General features: G+C 35.5%; 1 protein-coding gene across 1 annotated transcript in view; it reads right to left on the bottom strand.

Moving 5' to 3' along the window:
- Positions 1-14,613: 14,613 nt before the first annotated feature.
- The window catches only part of LOC123531464 (speckle targeted PIP5K1A-regulated poly(A) polymerase-like), a 43,610-nt gene continuing 33,225 nt past the window's right edge, over positions 14,614-24,998 (bottom strand). Inside the window, exons 13-19 of the mRNA XM_053517706.1 lie at positions 24,555-24,716; positions 23,600-23,731; positions 22,779-22,898; positions 20,457-20,569; positions 18,562-18,753; positions 17,122-17,350; positions 14,614-15,796 (exon numbers count right to left, since the gene is read on the bottom strand). Of these exons, the coding sequence (XP_053373681.1) occupies positions 15,527-15,796; positions 17,122-17,350; positions 18,562-18,753; positions 20,457-20,569; positions 22,779-22,898; positions 23,600-23,731; positions 24,555-24,716 (1,218 nt within the window). The 3' untranslated portion in view covers positions 14,614-15,526. The remainder of the gene's footprint in view (positions 15,797-17,121; positions 17,351-18,561; positions 18,754-20,456; positions 20,570-22,778; positions 22,899-23,599; positions 23,732-24,554; positions 24,717-24,998) is intronic.

Below are 24,998 nucleotides of genomic sequence, written 5' to 3'. Positions count from 1 at the left end.
ATTTCTGATATCACTATTCAACTCTTTACGAATTTTAGCCATCTCAAAAATCTGTTTACAAAATTACCAGACGACGAAATATGATATCATAAACGTCATCGGTTGATGTGAACAGTGCCTACTGACCTAAATAAAGTACGGAACGTTGATCCCTCGAAATCACCGTGAACAAGGCAAACAGTAAAAATTGCAGAGTTGGTTTGATTGAGTCTGTTCACGAGCAGTAATGGAGAATGCAACACTGCCAACACCCCCTAGCACCGGCTTAAGCTGTATTCAATCTTAAAATCTAAAATAGTTGAAATCAATGATCCCGAAGGACAAGAAAATATAACAAGGTCACTTTCCGTGTGGCTAAAATAACGCGAATCAAATGTACAATTTAATTCAAGAGAGGTAAAACACGCAACGTTTACGACGCCGGGTGGGGAACAGTTATGTCCCTTGACTGTAGCCATGTTCGGATATAATCCTCAAGAAAAGGATACATTATAGGAATGGACTGTGAATCATGAAATAGAAATTTAGAAGTAAAATGTTGAGGGAAACTGAGTTATGTACCATTTCATTTATAAGCTATTTAATCAAGACTACTTATATGAAATGTTGGTGTAAATATGTGAAATTCAAGATTGAACAAAAAACCAACATGTTTGCATTAAATTTTTGAATGTATAATCTGATAAAGCAGCCTGACCGTTCAAATTTGTATAGTATCCCAGCACAGGACTTAAATAGTTTTATGGTGTCTGAGTACAAAGATAGATGATGTTTTGAACAGATTGAGAACCTGCATCTTTAAGAAACGCCAATGCCTGTATTCAGGGGAACTGAAATTAATGCGTGGGTGTTTCATACTCTGATCAACATCGTACAGAGATACTAAGACATAGAAATTTCGAATTTGCACTACCCTTTAAAAGAGAAACTAAATAATAAAGGTCATTGTCTGTACTGAGAGCAGCTGAAATCAGTAGTTTGCTGTTACATGTTCTTGCACTTTCCTTTCGTTGAACGGAGAAACCAAAAAATATTGATAGAAATTTCAACTGTTATTGCCCACACAAATGGAAACTAAAATCAAAGAAAACACTACCTACACATAGCGAAACTAAATGATATAAATAGAATTTTACTGTAATCGTCCCAACAGATGGAAACTAAAGTAACTTGATGCTTTGCAGCTGAAATAAATATAAAAGAGATTATTTTTATTATTCGTTTAAATGAAAAAGATTCCATTATCCTTTGGTTGTGTCGTCTCCTTAGTCAGTGATGTCTAGTGTGCTGATTGCATTTAGAATATGTGACATTAGACTGCCGGGTGTTTCCGCTGAATAAAAGATGTTTTAAGGCACCAGTACATTTTCAATGAAAGGTACAATGTCATATAGTCTTTGGTTGCCCCAGCACATACCGAAAAGAAAGTGTATGTAGTGCTGACTATCAGAACGAACTAAACATTACCTCATTCCAAGGTTTATAATTACTTCATTCCCAAAACGTTCACATCCCATTTTCATATTGATGTTCTTTGACCTATAGATCATATATTATTCCATTTATACAGTTCTTCAAGTTTGATCTATTATAAATCATCGAACAAAGTTTCATTAAGAAATGTTCAGTTTTTACAAAGATATAGACATTTTACTTGGTTAGCCCCCTGTCAACATGCCTAGGTTTAGACATCGTCATTTTTCGTAAAAGTTTAAGTTTATTGCATAGGCTTCGACGCTAAAGTATGATTGATTCCGTACGAAATAAAGACAAAGTGTATTAATTTTGAGCATTTTCATTACAGAGATAAAAATGCTTCTCTCTGGTCCTAAAAACGCTTATTAAAATAGGCACATGTATCAATAATTAGGGAAAAAATAAGATATTATAATTTCACGCTTATTTTTGATATCAGTTGCAACAGATTTGTGACCATTAACACTAGTTGTGTTGTCCTCCGACAAAAGAAATAAAGGTTAGAGAATACTACTTGTTTTCCGACTTCCATACGTGTATAACATCATGGTGGGTACAGCCTTTCATAAATTGAGGAATGTATAGTTTAGTTTACGCATCGTTTTTCGTACATGAAATGTAGCAAATGTTGTCAAAATGTGTACATTAATTAAAATGTTACTCTAAACGCAGCAAAGGGGTTCAATTATAAAATATATTATATATATTTCTTATGTTTATCAACATTACTAACCAGTCATAAAGCATAACATTATCCCAATATATAAGATATATATATATATATATTCCCCGTACTTTTTGAGTTGTTAGCTTCTACATGCAATATGACATGGCGGTTTTTTCACTCCCAGGAACTCAAATACATGGGAGCGGTGGTTTAGCCGCTCAACCTGGGGGGGGGGGGGGGGGGGCGTTGGTTCGAGCCCCGCTGTGGTCACGAAAATGACTTCTCATATGACACCAGTGCTGGCTATACCAGAAAGCGGGCTCGAGAGTGGTTCAAATAAGTTCTAAGCTTTCGTCACAATTGAGCTAAAATAAATTAGTATAAATTAAATACGTAAAATATAACACTCATTCCATGTTAACCGAGACAAATGGCAGTTAAAAATCATGATTTTTCAAGGTTACCAAAATCATTTGCTTTTTAAGGCAGCTTGTTTATGTATGTTTCCAGGTTACTTTTCTGCAGTTTCACCAGTTGGGCTTCAATAGCTATTGAGATATGATATTTTAAAGTATACCCCCTTCATGATCTCGGGGCTCATTTTATTTTAGCACAGTACTACAATGAGGAGTATTTTTTTCCATAGATATCTATCTAAAACACTGTACATAGACATTCCTTTATGCCTTAATAACACCCGGCTAAGGAAAAAAATGAATCAGGCGTTGCATGTATGCATTTTTATTGTAAACATCAAACAATTTAAACTGGTAACCATGGTTACATAAAAAGAAATAATACACATGACCTGTGTTTAGAACCTCATAGTAACAAAACCATCTTTTCTTAACATAAACGACATATCATAAACTATAATTCTATGTGTCAATAACGCAAGTTGGTTAATGTAAGTGGTTTTGCAAAAATACAGCGTTGCTTATTAAATCGAAAATTTTATATGTCCCGTTCATTACACTTACTTGTCCCGTTCATTACACTGTCATTTTATAAGGTAAAAAGCGTCTTATAACAACACTTGTACACATTAGAATATTTAACTGTTTCAATTGAATATAACCATATATCTATTCATATAATTATGTCTATATAAAATTTGAAAAGCCACAAATATATTTACTAATTAAGATATATGTTCAAATCTTGGTTTTCTGATATTAATGGGTTATTACCATGAATCTTTACTTTACGACTGAGCAAGCTCGTGGTGAAATGTTTCAACATAATGCTATGAAACAGTGTGCATATTCTACTAAACAATTGACGACGATCTTCATAGACTGTTGTCCCGTCATTACTTTTGCGTTTTCGAGATATCTGTGTTTCATTACAGCATCGCTGTGTTAAGAAATGTGACATACGAAATTTGAAAGAGATTAACTTTAAGCGGTTAAATGATATTACTCAACACATTTTTTGTCATTTATTCATCGCACACAAGCTTGAGTACATTTTCAGGAACAGAATATAGGCGACCTGTTTTAGTGGTCCGCACCGGCGTTTCAATCACTTTAATGATATCCGCCATATCGCGCCATACTTGTCCTCGGTGATGGGCCACTTAAAGCATCCTTTACGTTTACCAGAGTCGGACATGAAGTTGATATAAGCGGTGTTATCATCAAAGCAAACTTCTAATACTTGTCCAATGTATTTTCTGATTGTCATATCGGGCAACGACGAAACACCCTTCACTGACTTCAATAGGGTTTAAGTGACTCCTGCTCTGCCTGATTACGAGTTGTTTCATCGCAGATTGATCCATTTCCATGTTCATCGTCTTCTTGAATGTTTCCTTCTCCGACAACATTTTTCATTCTCGTCATACTGTAGTATTACTCCAGCTGCATTTAGACTGACTGTTGAACTTGTCTACAAAACAGTCATCACAAGCACAACTCGTATTGCGTGTCAATTAGTCTACCGTCTCCCTGACCTACCACAGCATGCAGCATCATTGAGCCTTTGACAGGTTTAATGTGTGCATTTCTGTCATCAACTTCAGTTTTAGTGTAATTGTACTCTTGTTCAGTTATTAGCTGATATTTTTATACCGCGTTCCTCTTGCGAAGCCCAGGCAAAAAAGTCATCAGCATCTTGGATAAGCACTTTCCCCTGTTTCACAGCGTTATCTGCGTTCCTTTTCGTCGTGCCGCCAACACCATCACATGGTCCTTTACCATGGCCACATTCAAAATAATGCCATGACGCTTTGTATCATAACGTTGTTGAAAGTTACTCACTAGGTCAAAGATAGTCTTATTTCGATATTGTGACGATGGTGAGTCAGTCCAAAAGTGTACATACTGTAAATCAGGTATGATGCTTTTCACCAGTCCCATCAGGCGGGTCGATAATAGCGATGACCATAGACGCATTGTGGCTCAGAACCTCCGAGACAAAGACGTAGCTTGCATGTGTTAGCTGATTTTCATCTGACCTGAAGTATACTACAGTCGGGTGTAATGTAATCATGCAGCTATTCCAATACGCTGATTGGATTTTTCTAGTGTATTGCATGTATAATTTTCACTGAAATCCATTTGTATTAAGACATGCTTCCTTGGCAGTTCTCTTTTATTGTTTTAATAGCGATGTATTGGTCTTTCACTCTTTGAAACGTGTCCCTCAAATGCACTGAATTCATTGGTCATCATTTCAATGAACTCATTTCTATTTTCTCTACTTCAACGACACGCTGGCGTTCTTTGCCATTCTTCATTTCACTCGTTTCCATTGTTGGAATTTAACCTTTTCATCATGTGTTGGTATCTTGTTAAGTTAATTCGTTCAGTGACGACGGGCTGTTCTTGGTACAGTTGAACGAACTTGTCAGGGTTGGCACATGTCGTCAAGTTCAAAGCCTTAAGTGTTCTAAGTAGAAAGCAAAAATTCTGATGCTTTGAACAGAGGCAAACACTTCGCGACGCAAAGTTTACTGGGCATATGTAATTCGGCCTACACTTGTAAAATGATGACCTTGATATTCTTATGGTTGATTCGGCCAAGAACTCTGGTGCAGGTTGTACATATAGTCATTTAGAACTCTTTTCTGGATTTTTCCTGATTCACTTTTAGCAGCATCAGCCTTTCCTGGCAATACTCTAGAATTATCATCTCTCTCAAGAAATTTCAACACTTCCTTTTTCACATTTTGTCTAAGTGTAGTTAACCGTGATCTTTTGCAGAGAAGAACCGATTTGCATACGTAAGACTTCCTTCTGTTCAGATTTGTATGTTCTTCTAATGTTGACTTCAGCCGATATCGTTTAATCACTCTTCCAGAGACAACTTTATGTACAACCTGCTTTCTGTCAGTTCTGTTTTTCTGTGCATCCTTTGCGCTTCAATTTCTTCATTTATGCATTCGCTGAATATCAGTTTCTTTCGTATTTCAGGAACAGCTTCCGGATTTTCCCGACTGCTTAAGAAGACTATCAGTCTTACCTCTTGGCGTAGTGCTTAGTTTTTTCTTCTCTTCATACCTTTGCAGTCGTCTTTGGGCAGATCTCAGCTTTCGTTTCAAGGCTTCATTTGATCTTCTAATGTTTCGACCCTTCTGTATGCTCTCGACAGTGCCCTAGATGTTCTTTTCTTCCCTTTCTGTACTCTTGACGGAAAAGGCAGTTTAACAGTTAATGTTGTGTCTGTTGTACTTGATACTTCATTTCATTAGATTCTGCGCTTCTAGACGGTTGTGGTTCTGTTACTGCTGTGGACAACAGTATTCTTCTGTTGCCGTTTCCGCCTTCTAAATCGAATCTGGTTTATCGGTTCTTTTCTCTAATTTCAATCTGCTTGCTCTCATCTAGCAACGCCATCGGTTTGAAGTGAGGTTTTGTGCGGGCACGTTCTCTCTTAAGCCACTCTTTCTCCCCAAGCTGTTGTTTCTTCCGAGCTCGGTACTCGCGCATGCGCTCTGCTTTAGATTTGGCCATTCTGAAACACAGAGATACATTTACTTTAATATTGCAAAGTATAATACTGGTCAGTTTGAACTCAATGTATCTTTTTTAGTTGGTGTTGCCCATGTAATTGACGGGACAAACCGTTCGTAATGAACGGGACATGTTTAATGAGGATTTTAAAAGTGGAAACAATGATGACGGTTATCCAGGTTATATGGTGTCTAAACTATAGGAAGGGGGTGCCTGTAAAATCACAATAAAATATTTCTGCTGTAGTTATCAAAAGCACAACATATCGCTGGTAATGATGACCTTAGATTTAATTTTGAATTCCATTACGAACAGTTGTAATATTTAAAAACTATATACAGCTAAAACGCAGACTTTTATATCAATTCGTCTTACAATTACATTTCCTTCTCATAAAAGAAAGAAAAAAAAAGACATATGAAGTGTCCCTTTACAAAATATGGGCTTTTAAGAAGTGTGAACCCTTCTTTGTAATCGACGGGACTTTAATCATAATGAACGGGACAAACAGTTACATGCCTGCATAATAATCCAAGGAAGACTGTATATTTTGAAATGCATCCAATGAATCTATCAGGTGTCTTGGTTACTGAAACAGCTTAATTCTAAGAGTTGTATTTCCCAATAATAATAACTTATATACTTTTAATACTTACATAATCGTGGAAATTTGTCTTTCTGCAAATTATGTTTCAAACGTTTCCCGCTATGTAAACATCCGGTATAGTGTAACCTAAATGAGTAAATGAACCCAAGTAAATCAAGTAACGGCAATGAAATCACGAATAGCGGGGTTTTTAATATTGTATGTCCCGTTGGTTTACGTCTGTTCATTACCGTCGTTTGATTTGATCGTTAAAGAGTTCACTTAAAATGAACTATAATATAATTTTTGGGCATTTACAATGCCAATAGCGTTAAACTATTGTTTAAGCATAATATACCGACCTTGATGACTGCAATAAATACTTAACGCTCCCTCGTACATGTGTATTTATAAAGGCCTCGTTCATTATTTAATGTAAATTACGCCGCAGACTAATGATTTCAATCGTTATGTGACAAAGTTGGTTCGTATGTTCACAAGCAGTAATAGTTATTTTGAAACAATTTCCCTTTAGGATGTTTTTAATACAGATAGCATCCTATATATGATATAAGGTTTGAAGAAATACTGTTGTCAGACGCCATTGTCCCGTTGATTATGCCTATTTTGCGACATGAACGCCAACCAATATGTGTATATGAAAATCGGATAATATTTCAATGAAGACTGTTATATTTCTTAATTGTCACCATAACATTGTTGAAAATACCAAAGAAGGGTGTTTTTTTCAGTTTAAAAGCATGAAGGATAGTTGAAATAAAAGGTTTTATTCTATACCTATTTTATCTATCCAATCGCGAACGTTCATTTGCAACACGTGACCGTACAATATATTACGGTATTTGGATGCACGTGCGTACAAAAATCCCGTATTTTCTGTATTTGGACGCACGCGCGTACAAAAAATCCTGTATTTTCTGTATTTGGACGGTTCAACAGTCCCATGTTAAACATACGATAAAGCCCGAAACGCGTGAAAATGTTCCGAATGTAAATCGGATGAAGTTGGCGCTCTGTGTACAGAGTTTGATTATGCATCTTGAAATCTGGATTTAATTTGAGTTGTTGTTTTTGTTTACAACACACAAAAACGATTCAAGAGATAACAATGCTATTGATTTGATATTAAAACGTTTTTGTTAATAATCAAAAAAAATTAAAAATACAGTTTTAAAAGGACCCTCAAAGGGGCAGTTTCCTCAGTAGTAGCATTATTATTTCCAAAATTGTCCGACATCTTTAAAATTGCTTTAGGCAAACCATTCGAACTAATCAAAATACAATCATGTCACTCCATAATTCTCTTATTGGGTTAATTCGGTTTCATACAAGTTATGTAATAGATATATTATCATCAACATTATCCGGCGTATTTAAAATCACAAAACAAAGCTCAGAAATATAAAGAGCGCTATAACAAATTAATTATGATAAACCCAAGTTAGGTACACACTTTGTTTTCTGAAAATGCATTAGCTTAACAATTGTTGGTTTAATCATCGCATTTTCCAAAAATGAATAATGAAACTACATATCACTGTCTTCATTTGTTTAATATGCATGTGACATTTGATAAGATTATCAATATTTGCGAACCCTGTTTATTTATTCTCTCCTACTTGAAACGTAACGACTGTCTACAGCGTATCTGGTCTGTTAGTGTATCTGGTGTGTTAATCTGTAATAGTACCTGAATGAATTTATAATTTACATTGAACTTAACTTAGGAGCATCATTATTCCTTCTGTTGAGAAGGAATATCTTAATTCAATAATTATAAGTCACACTTGACTGAGCTACTGATGTTGAAAGTTGTTGTAATTACAAGCTGGCCAATTAAACTCCATGACCTTAGAAATAACCTCTGACGTTAAACTATTCTTTCTCAATTGAGGCGACTCCATGAATTACACAATACTAAACCCGAGGGTGATTAATTGATTCTTTTATTTCCTCCTGAACATAACATATGTACATTCACCAGATTGACATATATCAGCACATTTAAATGTAAACAACCAAATATTATCGTTACCTTCAAATGCATGGTTAATATGTGAAAACAAACCCCATTGTGACCCTCTAATTATGTGCAATGAATTCACACATCGAATCATAATAGATTGACCAAGTCAATGTCTTATTGCCGTATTTACTCTACTGAAAGAGGTAACAGATTTAGTTTGTTGTTGGATTTAACAATTTATGTTAAATAACTAGCGTAAATACTTACCTGATATTTTCTGGCAGTATAAAACAGACATTGCAACCAAAATTTTACAAGATGGTCATTTTATATTTATATAGGTGTGCCCTAGAAGGAACTTTTGGTATGCTTTAACTTGTCCAAGCTATGTAGGAATGAAGGGGGCAATTAGCCGGATATGCCTCCGTGGTCGAATGTAGTCCATATCAATATATAGTGCAATTTTCCCGCCTATTAAAGGCCATTTTCATGCCAGATATAAGCTTTATTGATGCTTGATTGTAATAAGGAATGTCCGCAGATGATTTTAAGCTACGTTATATGCTTCAAAAGTTGATTTGAAGCTGCCTTGTAAAATGAAAGTGAAAGTAGGTATTTCCTGATGTCTACCTACGCAATATTAACGTTTTCATCACGTGTCTCAGACACGTGACCATGGTTTCATTGCATTATGGTCAACCTCATATTTTTGGGGTATATTTTGATTGCCTAAAGACAGACCTTCAAGTCAAGGTAGTCTCGCAGGAAGTGAAAGGCTAGAAATCTTGATAAAAATATGTTATAAGTTGTTAATTTTATATAGAAAATAGTAGCGGAGGCATTGAATACCTTCATACCTAAAATGAAAAATTCGCACTTCGTGAAAACCAATGTAAAACTGGTACTTTCGGGTCAGAAATGAGCAATAAGCACAATTTTAAGACAAACGTGGCATATCATTTGCACATTTTGGGCAAAGTTGTGATGTTTTTGGAAAGTAGGCAAAATTCTGATTTTTAAGGTACCCTACATCTCAGTTTTGCATCAGCGACACCATTTTAGGTAAGAATGACAGAATCGATTATTTTTCGTGTACTTCTAGCTGTTTCTTGCAAACGAATTTTAGAAATAAGAAAAGTAAGGCCGTATGATACTATATTTAATGAAAAATTTGCATTATCTATGGCCCTGACACGTTTTTTGCAGGTGTGGACTGTCTGTCTGAATGCGGCATAATTCCGACAGCAGTCATTCTTTCAACCTGAAAGTTGGCAAATTGTTGACAATTGACTTACGTACAATAATTGACTGCAACAGAACGATTTTGAAAACGTTGGTATTTCTTGTAAGCACGTATTGAGAGTATAATATACTGAATAAAATTTAGGCTTTGCTTTGTTTGGGGCTTTACGCCGTTTTTCAACAGTATTTCAGCCATGTAATGGCGGGTAGTTAACCTAACAAGTGTTCTTGGATTCTGTAATAGATACAGTATGAGTTTTTCTTCAAATGTGTCCTAAGAAGCCGTTTCGTTAGGACGAACACCAATATTGTCCGAGGCGAAAAACACTTTTGAAGAAAAACGAGTAACTGTATCTGACTTATACGACGATAAGTGTACTGAATATATAAAGGAATAAATAAGTAAGTAAACAGAGATATATTTTTCGAAAGATAAACTTAAACGAACGAACGAGACGTAATCTTAGACCTGTTAGTACCACCCTTTACTGTTGACATTGAGGCATCGGAGCTCCGTACGGATGGAGGTACGATAATTTTATATTTTAAATATAGCGTCATAACAGTTTGATAGGGGTTTGTATTGGACTTCGTAAAAGGTGTCCATCATACCTTTCAGCTATACAGTCACACTAAAATGTTTTTTTATTATTATTTTACTTTATTTATTTAGTTAGTTTTTAATGAAAAACCTGTTAAACAGAGAAAAGGGTCACAAGAGATATAGTGAGCTTAGTAGGCTCACAAAACAATGTCTCTGTAAGGATCGACGAATGCCTAGTTCACATTAACATTGATTAAACTCTAATGCAATCCTTGCAAAATCATTGTATATCTAACTTGAACACAATATTCAAACGCATATCACCAGACAGAGTTTAGTGATTAGAAAAAAATCATAGTATTCAAAATAACCTCTCTATCATAATGGAAAAATAAATAATAGTGTATTCATATGTAATTAATTGTAGTGAGTGTTTTGAGAGACAATGCTGTTTACTCAGCTCGTGAGAAACTGAAAATATTTATCATCAGCTTAAGAATAAAACTATACAATCTTGTTTAAATGTTGCTGATATCAAAGCCTTTGTGCAATTTTGACGAAAGTGTTAATTAGGTCTAGGAAACAGTTGTGCGTTTCTGATAATCTGAATGACTCTATCTTTTATTGTGCTATCTAATTGACCTGTCAAAACATGTTCCCGGCTTCCATGTTAATCTTATATAGGCTCGAACAGAATATAATAAAAGCCGGGTCCATTTTTTGACAGGTCAAATAAATTGGACAATACCATCGACCCTAAGTTTATTGTTTTGTTTTGTTTTCAGTGCTCCTTCAATAAACTACTGTTCAGTTTTGTTCTGTTCAATAAGATTTGATAAATTTTGTAGATTACGTTACACAAAATTATTAGTCAGCTTTATTTACATTGCAATCCTAAAAAATTGATACCTTTAAACGAAGATAGCCAAAAAATAAATCACCTTGAAAATGGACATTTTGTTTACATCAGGCACAGTTTATGACTTCGTTCACGAACTTCGAGTGCAGGTAGTTAACTGATATAGTGTGCTCATCCGAGACAGTTCTACTTATAAAGTGTGCGCTAACAACCGTAAGAAGACACTTTTACAATAGCTCTGCTGGGGGTATAATCGTACAAACATGTTCTCCGCAAGTAACTGCCAACTTCCCCACATGAATTATCAGAGGTGGAGGACGAATGATTCAGGCACAACGTTTTTTTATCAAATCGTCACGGAGAACATGTATACGCCCCGTCCGATGATCGAACTCATGACCCCGCGATTCGCAGACCGACGCATTTCCTATTGAGCTAAGTGGACGTGTGTAGGTTATGTTATATTGAACGAAATGTATTTATTGATTTCATTTTCTTTCCGAGAGATCCCCCATATCGTCTAAATAGTTTTCCCTATATATTCTATATAAAACTGACCTTTTTCAAAGAGCTACCAAACATAGCTAGACCCATTTCAGAGAACAAATCCTTACCTTATTTTAAAGAGTTCTGATAAAACTGATATAAAATGAAGAGAAAAGTAGGGGTCATGTATCTTCTAAGAGAGATTTCTCTGATCATATTTACTTACTGTAAACTGACATCAAAATCACACTGCTGTGACCTGGAAGTACTACTCATACTAAAATTGAGCTCGACTTCATCAAATACAACCTGCTCTCCCATTTTTCCTAACAAAATGTCAACAATACATCCACAATGAAATTTAAACAAAAACTAGCCTCAATTTAGACCTCTGTTGCCATGTCAAGTGAAAAATTAGTGTTCAAATACCTGGCAGCCATTACGCGTCTAGACCAGATGGCTCCCACGCTGGTTCCTTTAGTTTAGTTAGGCCTATTAGGCTTGTCCGCTCCTGGTTTCTGATGTGTATATTGCCATTTAAGCGTGTAACTGTTTTGTAATACTGACATCGTGTAATCTATACAGACCCCAAAAAACTATAAGTTCCACCAAGCATGGCAATACACACCATAAATGTTTTCAAGGTGTGTGTGGTGGTGGTTGTGTGTATGTGTGTGGGTGTGGGTGGGGGAGGGGTGTCATCATTATGTAGACTGTTGCCGTCTTCACATCGTCTCAGCACCCTTTGCCTACATTACAAGTTTCAAGTCGAAACCTTTAATATTTTAAAGTTAGGCTCTGGACACTAATTATGTTGGAAAGATTCGACCTAGCTGTGACCTGACCTTTGACCTACCATCCTGGTTCATGCACTCACATCGTCTAGGCACCATCTACCTATATCCTAGGATTTATATCAGTACTTTAATGATAAATAAGTTATATTCCAGACACAAAATATGACACTCAGACAATTTTGATCTTTAATCTGTGGCCTACAGAACCCGGTATCATCTCGTCGCCATCTGCCATGCTTTCCTTTTGACCTGGCCTAATAAACTAGTTTTTGACCCTACATGACCCTGATTTAAACCTGACCTAAGATCATCAAGAAAAACATTCAGACCAAATTTCATAAATATTAGGTCACAACTGTGGCCTCTAGTGTTCACAAACTTTTCCTTTGATCTGACTTACTGACCTAGTTTTTTACCCCATATGACCCAGTTTCAAATCTGATCCAGACATCATCAAGATAAACATTTTGGCCAAGTTTCATTAAGATTGGGTCAAAGCTGTGACCTCTAGCCTGTTCACAAGCTTTACCTTTTATCTAACCTGGTGACCTAATGTTTGACCCCATGTGACCCAGATTCAAACATGACCTAGATTACCAAGACATTCTGATTAATTTTCATGATGACACTTAAATTGTGGTCTCGAGTGTTGACAAGATTTTCCTCTGATCTGGCATAGTGAGCTAGTTTATGAACCCACATGACCCAGTTTCAAACTTAACCTAGAATTCATCAAAAAAAAATATTCTGATCAAGTTTCATGAAGACCGAGTCAAAATTGTGGCCGCTAAAGTGTTTACAAGCTTTTCCTTTGATCTGACCTGGTGACCTAGTTTTTGACCCTAGATGACCAAGATTCGAACTTTATCTAGAAATCATCAAAAAATCATTATGACCAAGGTTCATAAATATTGGGTCACAATTAGGGCTGGGTCAATTTCCAAATTTTGAGACTGGTTAATCCTTTGTATGAAACTGAAACAAGGTACTTCCAGCATTAGGAAGTTACGGACTTAATCGTTTGCTAGCATTGTGATCATAATAAGTAATACTTTGGTGTATCTTATTTTAACCAGATCACAACAGGCAAATCCCAGAGTCAGAGTGTTTTAGCGGAAATATACTGTGGGTCTATGAGCTAGTCAAAGAAATGTGTGTGTTGATCATGAAAAGGGCGCTATATAATAATAAAGTACGATTCTTGATGTTTATTGTTTGAGGGCGATTAGCATTTTGCAAAATTGAAACTGGTTTCACCTCGTAATCGAATCAGATCCAATTAACTGAGAAATCTTCCCAGTCCTAGTCACAACTGTGGCCTCTAGAGTGGTCACAAGCTTTTCCTTTGATCTGGCCTACTGACCTTTTTGACACCACATGACCCAGTTTCAAACTTACCTAGAGATCTTCAAGACAAACATTGACCAAATTTCATATAGATCGAGTCAAAATTGTGCCCTTTATAGTGTACACAAACACAAACTTTTCCTTTGATTTGACCAGGTGACCTAGTTTTTGACCCCATATGACCCATTGGAAATTGACTGAGAAATCATCAAGGCAATCATTCTGATCAAGTTTCTTATTGGGTCACAACTGTGGCCTCCAGAGTGTCCACCAACTTCTCCTTTGATCTGTGGCCTACTGACCCAGTTTCTGACCCCACATTACCCAGTTTCTACGTAAACCTTGAAATCATCAAGATAAACATTCTAACCAAGTTTCAGAAAGTTTGGGTCTAAGAGTGTTCACAACGCCAATGTTGCCGGACAACCCACGACAGACGCCGGACAATGACCGGTCACAATAGCTCACATTGAGCACTTTGTGCTCTGGTGACCTAAATAGACATTACATATGAGGTTGACACCAAATCTTTGACAGACAGGAATGACAGCCTAACAGCGCTACTTTTGTACACATGAATAGCATAAGCACTGACAGACATATGGGCAATACCACATCTGTATGTTTCCTATCCGCATATGGAGGCAAAAAAAACAACAACACATATTTCAATGATACCTTTTATCATTATGCACAGTGTTATTACAGATTCATATCTTTGTTCTGAAATACATTAAAAACCTGTTCAAAACATAAAGAGCCAATCGTCAAAGAGATAACCACACTTCTTTTATGTTTAAAAACGAAATGACTTCAGATGAAAAGAAGTCAAAGCAATAAACTCACAACAAGTAAAAGAAATTTAATGGTGAACAAGATTCAAATCTTAACATTTTTCTTAACAAAATAATTTGAAATCCATCAAGGGTTACATTTAATCTGAAGTATGAAACATTGTCATACGAAATAGGCTCCAATGATGTCAAGTCATGATCAAACATATATTATTACTAAGAGTCTCAATGCTTAGAAATCCTATATGGATTACACAATTAAAGTCATGTGAGGACTTTAGAGAAAATTCAATGAATATCAACCCTTACCCTGCTAAATTACTATAATAAACTTGTTTATCGTTCAATTTTGACAGTAGCATTAACTGTCAAAAGGGATGCTTACCAAATAGATACTAATGGAATGGCAAACACTGCAGATCATTATCAGACTGCACAGATGTGATCTAAATTGGTCGAAAAAAAAAATATTTACAGAAAATCAAGAATTTTAGTAACTACACAATTATGTACTGTACAAGAAACAACTGAAAAAAAACTCATAACATTAAACAATATAAATCCATCTCCCAGTCTTTGACATTTCCAAAATTTTGCAAAACAGACCAAATTTGCAATTACTGAAAGTGTGAAAACTGTAACACTTAATACCCAAGTGCTATGCTGAGAATTTCAAAATACAAATTAAACAAAGAAGCACAATATAGTTCACAAAGTCTTTCAATGTGTCTGTTCTTGTTTTCAAGAATTTGTATCAGTCTCTAAATTACTGTAAATCATCAATCTCACTTGAAGTATTTCTCAATCATCCTGTATAAGTACATCTTGGAGAACTGAAAGAATGTGTTGAAGTCCCTCGAGCCTTCCTTACAATCCATCTCCACCCTCACTTTGGTAGTGTTGCCCTCCATCACAGATTCCATGTAGCAGTAGAAACCTACAACAGGGTGGGCTAACGGAGCACGATCATTTTGCCAAATGGCGCTCGAGATTAGCTTTTCCATTGGTATGTTCTCCTCAGTCCTGCCTTCCTCATTCACAAGATAGTTCTTGGCCTTAAACAACAAAAATATTTTGTTTTAACAAAGGGGTCATGATGACCCTAAATCCCTCTCCTGAGTAATATGAGCCACATGTTTAAAATGGCACACTGATGCTGAAACATTAGTAGTAGGTCAGTAGGTCACATTCATGGTCACTGAAAGTCAGTTTTAAGACTGGTGTGCAAAACTGTACATGCCATCCAAATTACAAGGCTGTATCTTAAAAAACAAGAAAGTAGGTCAATAAGTCAAGGTCAAAGTCAAGTGACCCCTAATCAATTTGGGTCATCAGGTAATAATAATTAAACAGTCTAGGAAATATGATCTGATAATTTTTAAACTATTTATTCCTATATAACTCATATAACAAGTGACCCCCGGGGCAGGGCCTCTTTCCACCCAAGGAGCATAATTTGTACAATCTTGTTAGAGATCCACTAAGCAATGCTACATACCAAATGTCAAAGGTCTAGGTCTTGAAATTAAAGACAAGAAGATTTGTATTTTTTCCCCGATATAATTCTATGTTAAATTTGGGACCCCCATAACTGGGTGTCTATTCATCTTAGGGGCATAAATTTGAACAATTTTGGTAGAGGACCACAAGGCAACGCAACATACCAAATATCAAAAGCCTAGGCCATACAGTTTCAGGCGAGAAGATTTTTGAAGTTTTCCTATACAAGTCTATGTAAAACTTGAGACCCCATGGAGCAGGGCCTCTTCTCACACCAGGGTTATAATTTGGACAATTTTGGTAGAGGACCACAAGGCAATGCTATATACCATATATCAAAGGCCTAGGTCTTGTGGTTTTAGAAAAGAAGATTTTTTTTCTTATATATGTCTATGTAAAACTTGTGACCCCTTGAGCGGGGCCTCTTTCACCCCAGGTGCACAATTTGAACAATCTTCACAGAGGAACATAAAATGATGTCACATGCCAAATATAGAGGCTCTATGCCTTGCGGTTTTGCACAAGAAAATTTTTTACGGTTTTACTTTCGGTTGCCATGGTAACCAGAGTTCCATATGGAATTAAATTCTTTGAACAATTTTTGAAGGGGGCCACCAAAGGATCATTCCTGTGAAGTTTGGTGTAATACTGCCCAGTGGTTTTCAAGATGTTTTTAGAAATTGTTGACGGACGCAAGACGCACGCCTCACAACGGACGATGGACATTGAGCAGTCACAAAAGCTCATCATGAGCCTTTGGCTCAGGAGAGCTATAAAGTAATAAACATAATTCTTTGCATAAAAGAAATATCTCATAAAGAAAAGACACATTCTGGTTTAAAAAAAAATGTCCTAAAATATAACTAATCTACTCTTTTACCTTCTTCCTTCTCGCCCATGTCATACACCAAGCTCTCATGTAATGCTGGAAGTTGACCTCAGCCTCACACTCTCTCTTGTACCGTAGCTCTGGTTCATCTGGTTTGTACTCGATAATTTCTTCACCATCATCCGAATCCTCAATCATATCATCAAGGTTCAACTCATATTTCCTCATGCCTTTAAACTTCTTTGGCTGCTCCACCTTAATGTCAAAGATGCTCACTGGTCTGTAAAAATAGAACAGTGCAAGGACTATCCAGTACATAACTTTAAAATTTATTATCAATTTATGTCCATACAAAAATCTCTGTAAATACAAGCCTTTTTGAAAGTTGATTTAGCTTTGTGCATTGAATACATTATTTTTAAATAGTATTTCAGTTAAGTAAAAGTATTTATGACTACCCAACATTCCAGTATTCCAAGTAGTTGTTCCCAACAAGGAATTAACCACTTCTCTACATGTATCTGAGGTTGAGGTTGAATATCCATACTCTTTTCTATCAAACAATCACAAGAAGCATTTGTCTTGCCCAGTTTATTTCTTTGCTTTGGGTTTAACGCCATTTTTCAACCGTATTTTAGTTATGCAACAGCGAGCAGTCAACACCAGTGTTCCTGGATTCTGTACCAGTACAAACCTGTTCTCAGCAAGTAACTGCTAGCTTCCCTACATGAATCAGAGGTGGAGAATGATTCAAGACACAATGTATTTTATCAAATCGTCACAGAGAACATACGTCTCACCCTTAGACTGAAATCGCATCCCCGTGACTTGTAGATCTGCGCTCTCCCTATTGAGCTAAGCAGACTGGCTTTGTCTTCATGTTATACTTTTATATAAGCTTACAAAGTCTTATACAGTTCTTGAGTTTCAAAATTAGTAAGGAGCTTGCTTTGATATGCACTACCTTTCTAAAAACCACATCAAAGTGAAAACATTTAATACAGATATTGAAATTCATAGACAGAACAATGGATTACTTTATTCATGTAACTTCTTTACATATCAAACTGTTTCATTATACATATTTACATGTATCTTTTTATATTTAATAGGGTTAGCATTACACTGACTGAATTTGAGTCATATGGCAACTTTTCCAGCTTTTGATGGCAGGAGACCTTCCGTGTCTCTTCAGGCATTATTTTTGGCAAGAGTGGGCATCCTAGAAAAACTGCCAACTCAGCTGAATTTCTTCCTCTCGTGAATTATTCATTACCCAAAGCGAGGTTTCATTAACATATCCAATGGGAGCAAGTGATTTTAAATCAGCTACCTAAACCACTTCGCCACAGAAGCCCTATACTGATATTAACAAACCTGACTTTACTACATAAAATGGTTGCAAACATTAGGACCCTCCAAATTTGCAAAATGCAGAATACTTTGTACAGCTTCATTACAAGTATTAACACCTCTTAACTTCATACTAACCTTGACCTCTTTTCTCCAGCTTTCTCTGCCTCTTTACCAGAAGTCCCAGCCTCAGCTCCACCCTCTTCCATTGGCTCACCACTTGCTGCCCCTTCACTTTCACTCATTTTCTGTTTCAGCTCTTCCTCTTCTTTCTTTAGTTTTTCTTCCAGTTCTTTCCTTTTTTCTATCCGGCGAAGTCTGCGTCGTTCCCTGTAAAATCATTTCAGTAATTTTGTTATGGCAATATATGTGTGTCCATGCCATCATACCTTTAAAGGCACTGACCTCCAAATAGTACTACAACAAATTTAAACAAGAAGGCTAAGATGGCCCTATATCGCTCAACTGAGATTAATTGCTTGGTTAAACAAATTTCTTTGCTAATGCTTCAAAAACAAATAAGAAAATAGATGAGAAGGTCATGGTAAAGATTCTTCAAGATAAATACTGAAATCTGTTAAACAATTATACAGGTGGTCCAAATCTCTTTGCTGAAGCTTCAAAAACAAGAAAGTAGGTCAGTAGGTCAGGGTTAATAATATTTAGGATCAGTATTGAAATCTGTATCAAAAGTTCTACATGTGGTCCATATTTCAATGCTGAATCTTCAAAAACAAGAAAGTAGGTCAGAAGGTCACGATTAAGACTTTTCAAGAGGAGTGCTGAAATCTGTATATAAAATTATCCAAATTTCTATACTGTAAAGCCAGATTAAGTCCAGGTCATATGCTTATTTTCCACCTTTAACAGTGATGAAGACACAATACTTTCAGCAACAGGGTCCCTAAAAACAAATTTAGAGTACATATGACCTATCACATTATATACTGTAAGAATATTTGTTTCTTTCATTGAAACATAGATTTTAAACCAAATTATCACAAGGCATTTCTTTTCTTTACTGAAATTGTGACTGTTTACTTGCTTCTTTCCCTCAGAAAAACTTAATTTCTTTTAAACCATGCAGCTTTCAGTTAAAATAGATTTTACATCTTATTTATAAAGAGCTTTTCCTCTAGGTCCATGCCTCATCCTAGTTAATAAAACCCTGATTTTTTTTTTGGAGTGGCATTAACCAAATTTAGTCTAATATATGATATATTTTAACAAATGAAATATATGTGATATTTTCACTCTCAAAAGTGCCTGACCAGTATAATTTCACTCATTTAATGACAAACATGTATTAACACATTCATTAATCTTGCAAATCCTATACATCATCCCCAGGCAGGAAGTGTGATTTTATCTTTTCTAGGCATGCATGTCGCTCATGTAATTTGATAAACAGACTTAATCATAACAACCAGCATTGTAACAATCTAGTACAAGTCTTTAATTGAAGTATACACTACACAAGAATAAATCAAGAGAGCCAGTATAACCAAAGACTCACAACTCAACAGATGTATAGGTAGAAACATTTCTGCCAAATTACTATGAAAACTGCTTTGAAGATTCAGAAATTTACAATGTTCCACAGAGACATAAAGGGAAAACTAGAACTACCATTAGAGACCTGAGAACAGAATTAAGGCTACTGGAGTAAGAGTAACAAGACAGTCTGAAAGACAGCTATATCCCCCACCGCTGTTCTGGATATAGTGAAATGGTTGATGGTATTGCGGAAAGCACTGACATTGTTAAGTATATTTTATAGCCCACGTATGGTGGCAATACTGAGAGGATACAAAATGGAAGGCTAAGTTGTGACCTTGAGCCTGAGCCAACATAGTTGACTCGCGTTTTGCACATCGTCTTGATGAGGTGATCATTTGACTCAAGCTTCATGAACATCCTTCAAGGGGTTTAAGTTATATTGAGCGAACACAACTGTTACAAACATACAGATAAAGACCATTTTTATATCCCCTCTCTCACCGCTTGTGGCAGGGAATTAAAAATAAGCTTACTTGATTTCATTATTTCTTTTATCAGCCGCAGCTTTTTTTGCCATTTCTTCCTTCATCTTCTGCCTAATTTCTTCAGTTGCCTCAGGTAACTCTTCCACAGTCAACATTAACACCTAAAACCAGTGTGAAGTTGTCAATTACAATATATCACTTTCGTTTCCCAAAGAAAATAAAGTATTAACAAAGTTACCATGTTCAATTATTTTTCCTCCTTGCAGTTTCTGTTCATCTGAACAAATCGGTCCTAAAACAGATCAGGGAATAAAAACTATTGACTCACGGTTCTGTAGACAAAATAATTTACATACATTTTATTTCAAATCTTTCTTTTTTCTAAGTTTTTTTCATTTTTCATCTAATCTTCTTAATATGGCACAGCTAGCATAATGTTATGACATGTACTGTTTCCAGTTAAGCAATGAAGTTTTACTCATGTACTACCAAATACAAGCTATATATCATACTTTTAAAATAATTATCCAATACAAGGGAGAATGCATTTCAAAGAAATTTTATTTCATAAGTAAGTTCTTAATTGTGATTCCTGCACATATCTTCTTTACCGGTATGTTATGTTTACAGTTACACTAACATAATTCAATTCATACGACAACTTTGTGAGCTTTTGACTGCAAAGAAAGACAAAAGATGCTGTCCTAAGAAATGTTTCAGATATAGGCAAGCATCTGAGTAACAAGAGCTGTCACAGGAGACAGCGCACTCGACTATTTCGATGCTGGATAGTGAAACTGGGCACATCTGAGGAAACTAGAGCTGTCACTGTAGTGTTTAATGACTCCAATTGTGGATGAAGATATTGCACAATAGCCAGAGTCTATGTAAAAAATATCAACTTAAAGTAATAAGAGAGGTAAAGATAAAATGTATCAAAACACTATATAAGTATAACCTAAGCAAAAAGGGGCATAATTCATTAAATATTGGTGCCAGAGTTATGCAGCTTGTGTCATATAGTGTGGGTGATGATGCTGAACAACTATTTTAAGTCTGAATCAAATCCATTCAGTAATAACAGAGACAGAGTGAAAGTGCATCAAAACTTTAACCTAAAATTCTAAGAAAAAAGGGGGAATAATTAATGAAAAATTGGTGCCAGAGTTATGCACCTTGCGTCATGTTGTGTGGGTGATGATGCTGAACAACTATTTTAAGTTTGAATCAAATTCATTCAGTAATAACAGAGATAGAGTGAAAGTGCATCAAAACTTTAACCTAAAATTCTAAGTAAAAAGGGGAAATAATTCATGAAAAATTGGTCCCAGAGTTATGCACCTTGTGTCATATGATAAAGGTAATGATGTTGAACAATTGTTTAAGTTTGAATCAGATCCATTCAGTAATAACAGAAATAGAGTGAAAGTGCATAAAACTTTAACCTGAAATTCTAAGTAAAAAGGGGAATAAATCATGAAAAATTGTGCCAGAGTTATGCAGCTTGTGTCATATGATGTGGGTGATGATGCTGAACAACTATTTTAAGTCTGAATCAAATCCATTCAGTAATAACAGAGGTAGAGTGAAAGTGCACCAAAACTTTAACCTGAAATTCTAAGTAAAAAGGGGGAATAACTCATGAAAAATGGTGCCAGAGTTATGCACCTTGTGTCATATGATGTGGGTGATGATGTTGAACAACTATTTTAAGTTTGAATCAAATCCATTCAGTAATAACAGAGATAGAGTGAAAGTGCATCAAAACTTTAACCTGAAAATCTAAGTGAAAAGGGGTGATAATTCATGAAATATTGGTGCCAGAGTTATGGCCCTTATGTCAGATGATGTGGATGATGATGAGGAATAAGTATTTCAAGTTTGAATCAAATCCATCAAGTAATTACAGAGATAAGTTGAAAAAAGAGAAGTGCACCAAAACTTTAACCAAGGTGGGGACGTGGAAAGACGCCGACGCCGGCGCCGGGGCGAGTAGGATAGCTCTCCTTATACTTCATATAGTCAAGCTAAAAACCACACAAGGATCTTTGAAGTGCAAGAGATTTGAAATCAGCAATATTAACTACTACAGCCACAGAAGTGTCTTCCAAAAGACTTCAATTTTACTAAATTATACAATAAACCAAGTTCATTTACCTTTACTCTGCAAAATTTCTAAAATGGACTGGTCTATCATTCATTTTGGACTGTACCAGTTATTATTCAAAGGAATGTTCAATGAAAATTAACTGACTGAATAACAAACTGGATGCAAATACTGACAGTTCAAGCTAAGAGTTTATCTTAACCAAAATGTTTATAGCTGAAATATCTTTTAACTTTGCTAGATTCTACAAAAGTACTTCTTACCTCTTTGAGGATTCTGATAATAAATTCACATATTTTCTTACACCACTCCACCCTGTAGTTCTCTCCCTTCTGTAGCTGCTTCAGTAACTTAGATGACATCTGAGTTGGTTTAAGCTCAATCTGAAAGTTTTAAAAGACACTTTAGTGGTCAGGGCTCCAAAAATCCACTCATAAATATAAGTAGGAACCATACAAATTGGCTTCAGACACATGGAACTTTTTATAGTACTCATCTGGTAGGGCAGGTGCAATTTTTGCACAAAAATATAGTAAATTCAATTCAAACAGAGCCATGTGGAAGTCAGCAAGTATCAACTGCAGCAGGCTACATAACAAACCTCTTGTTTTATTATTCTAGGTTAAATACAAGAAACATGTTACACAAATTTGTTTGCACTTAATGCAAATTTTGACTAAGTGAAGACTCTTGCAGACAAATCCAAAAGAAAACTCTTAATACTCAAATACAAATGATGCTGAATAATATTTTTATATGTTTTTATGACCCTAGGTAAATAGCTTTAACAACATACCAGCATTCACAGAGTTTTTGCCAGATTGAAATAAAGCGACTGGCTACTATTGACTAGAAAGATATAAAGGGGGTTAGTTTATAAATACAGCTTATAAACTAGAAAATTATTTCCAATTACGGGGTTTTATCTTAAATTGACAGTCAATACTCTACATGTTCTACTGACACATCTTTATCATTTCTATCAAGAATACCAATAATCCAACAACATGACCTTGGATGCTAGTAAGCAATGTGAATAACATCAACAAAATGACCTTGAATGCTAGCAATGTGAACCACTAACCTCAAATTCATACTCTCCAGCTTCCCTTGCTGGCATGCGACCTTTCTCCATGATCTGTTCCTGTTTTTCTTGGTCCTCTTGTAGAATGATATCTGGTACCTCATTGTTCAACAAATGAATCAGATCTCCTCCCTAAGAACATAAGAAAATAGACATGTGATTTATCTTTATTACTTTAAATATACATTGTATATAAAATTTGTTTGTTTGTCTTGAGTATAACACCATTTTTTTCAACAGTATTTCAGTTATGTAATGACAGGCAGATAACACAACCAGTGTTCCTGGATTCTGTACCAGAACAAACCTTTCTCCTCATGTAACTGCCAACTTCCTCACATCAACCAGAGGTGGAGGAAGAATGATTTTACAGACAATATCTATTATCAAATCATTATAGAGAACATACAGCCAGCCAGAGGATGGAACTCTCGAACCCACGATCTGTAGATCAGTGCTCTACCTATAGAGTTAAGCAGGTGGGGTATTTATTACATAATAATTTGAAATTCAAAAAGAACTCTCACCAAGATGGTCTGTCAAACTACTTTATAAGCATGATTTTATCCATGTTTCTCACAACACCAGATATAAAATTCAAGTACTTTGCAAGCACTTTTCAAGAACACTTTTTACTTTTTTCAGGGACTATGTTTGGAATAACAAGTTATAATAGAAAATACATTTTCAACAAAGCCAGCTATTGAATGAACATTCATAAGGAGCTTTGTGTAATATTCAAAATAAAAGTGCTTGATCTGACACGTTTTCTCGGGTTTGAAACAAACTTTTATCATAGTTATTCAGTTAAATTTAAAGGAGATGGAAGTCTTTCAACTCGTGAAAACATGACAAAATGAATGTTAGGCAATTGTTAAATAAATGCAATTTGTCCGAATAAACCAGTGTTTGAGAAACTTCTTTTAAGGAAACTAGAATATTTTATTCTGCTCACCCCAGATGGTGTGGTCATAGAGAATCCCTCATTTCCCCACACTGATGTTTTTATAGCTGCTATTCTCAACTCACGTACAATCTTATCTCGTGTCTTTTCATTCACATTCTGTGTTATATTGTGATTCAACACAAATGGGTCTTGCATGTTCATAGCTGAAGCCTGAAGGAATAAGAACATACGAATGATAGAATGATAGTAAACAATTTTAAATCACTGCTTATAAAGACGCTTACTGTAAAATCATTTTATTTTGTGGGCAGGAAATTCTGTGGTTTAGGTCAAAACAGCAATTTATGGAGATATGTATTTGTGGATTTCAACTTTTGAACATAAAATAAATGGGAATTTTACTTGTTCCTTGGGATTAACTTTCATGAACTGACTCAGCCACCAACTCCATGAAAATTAGTCTCCCACAAATATAAATGATTTCAAACAATT

Source organism: Mercenaria mercenaria, chromosome 11 (genome assembly GCF_021730395.1).
Source record: "Mercenaria mercenaria strain notata chromosome 11, MADL_Memer_1, whole genome shotgun sequence".
NCBI lineage: Eukaryota > Metazoa > Mollusca > Bivalvia > Venerida > Veneridae > Mercenaria > Mercenaria mercenaria.
This window is presented reverse-complemented; position numbering and strand designations above follow the sequence as displayed.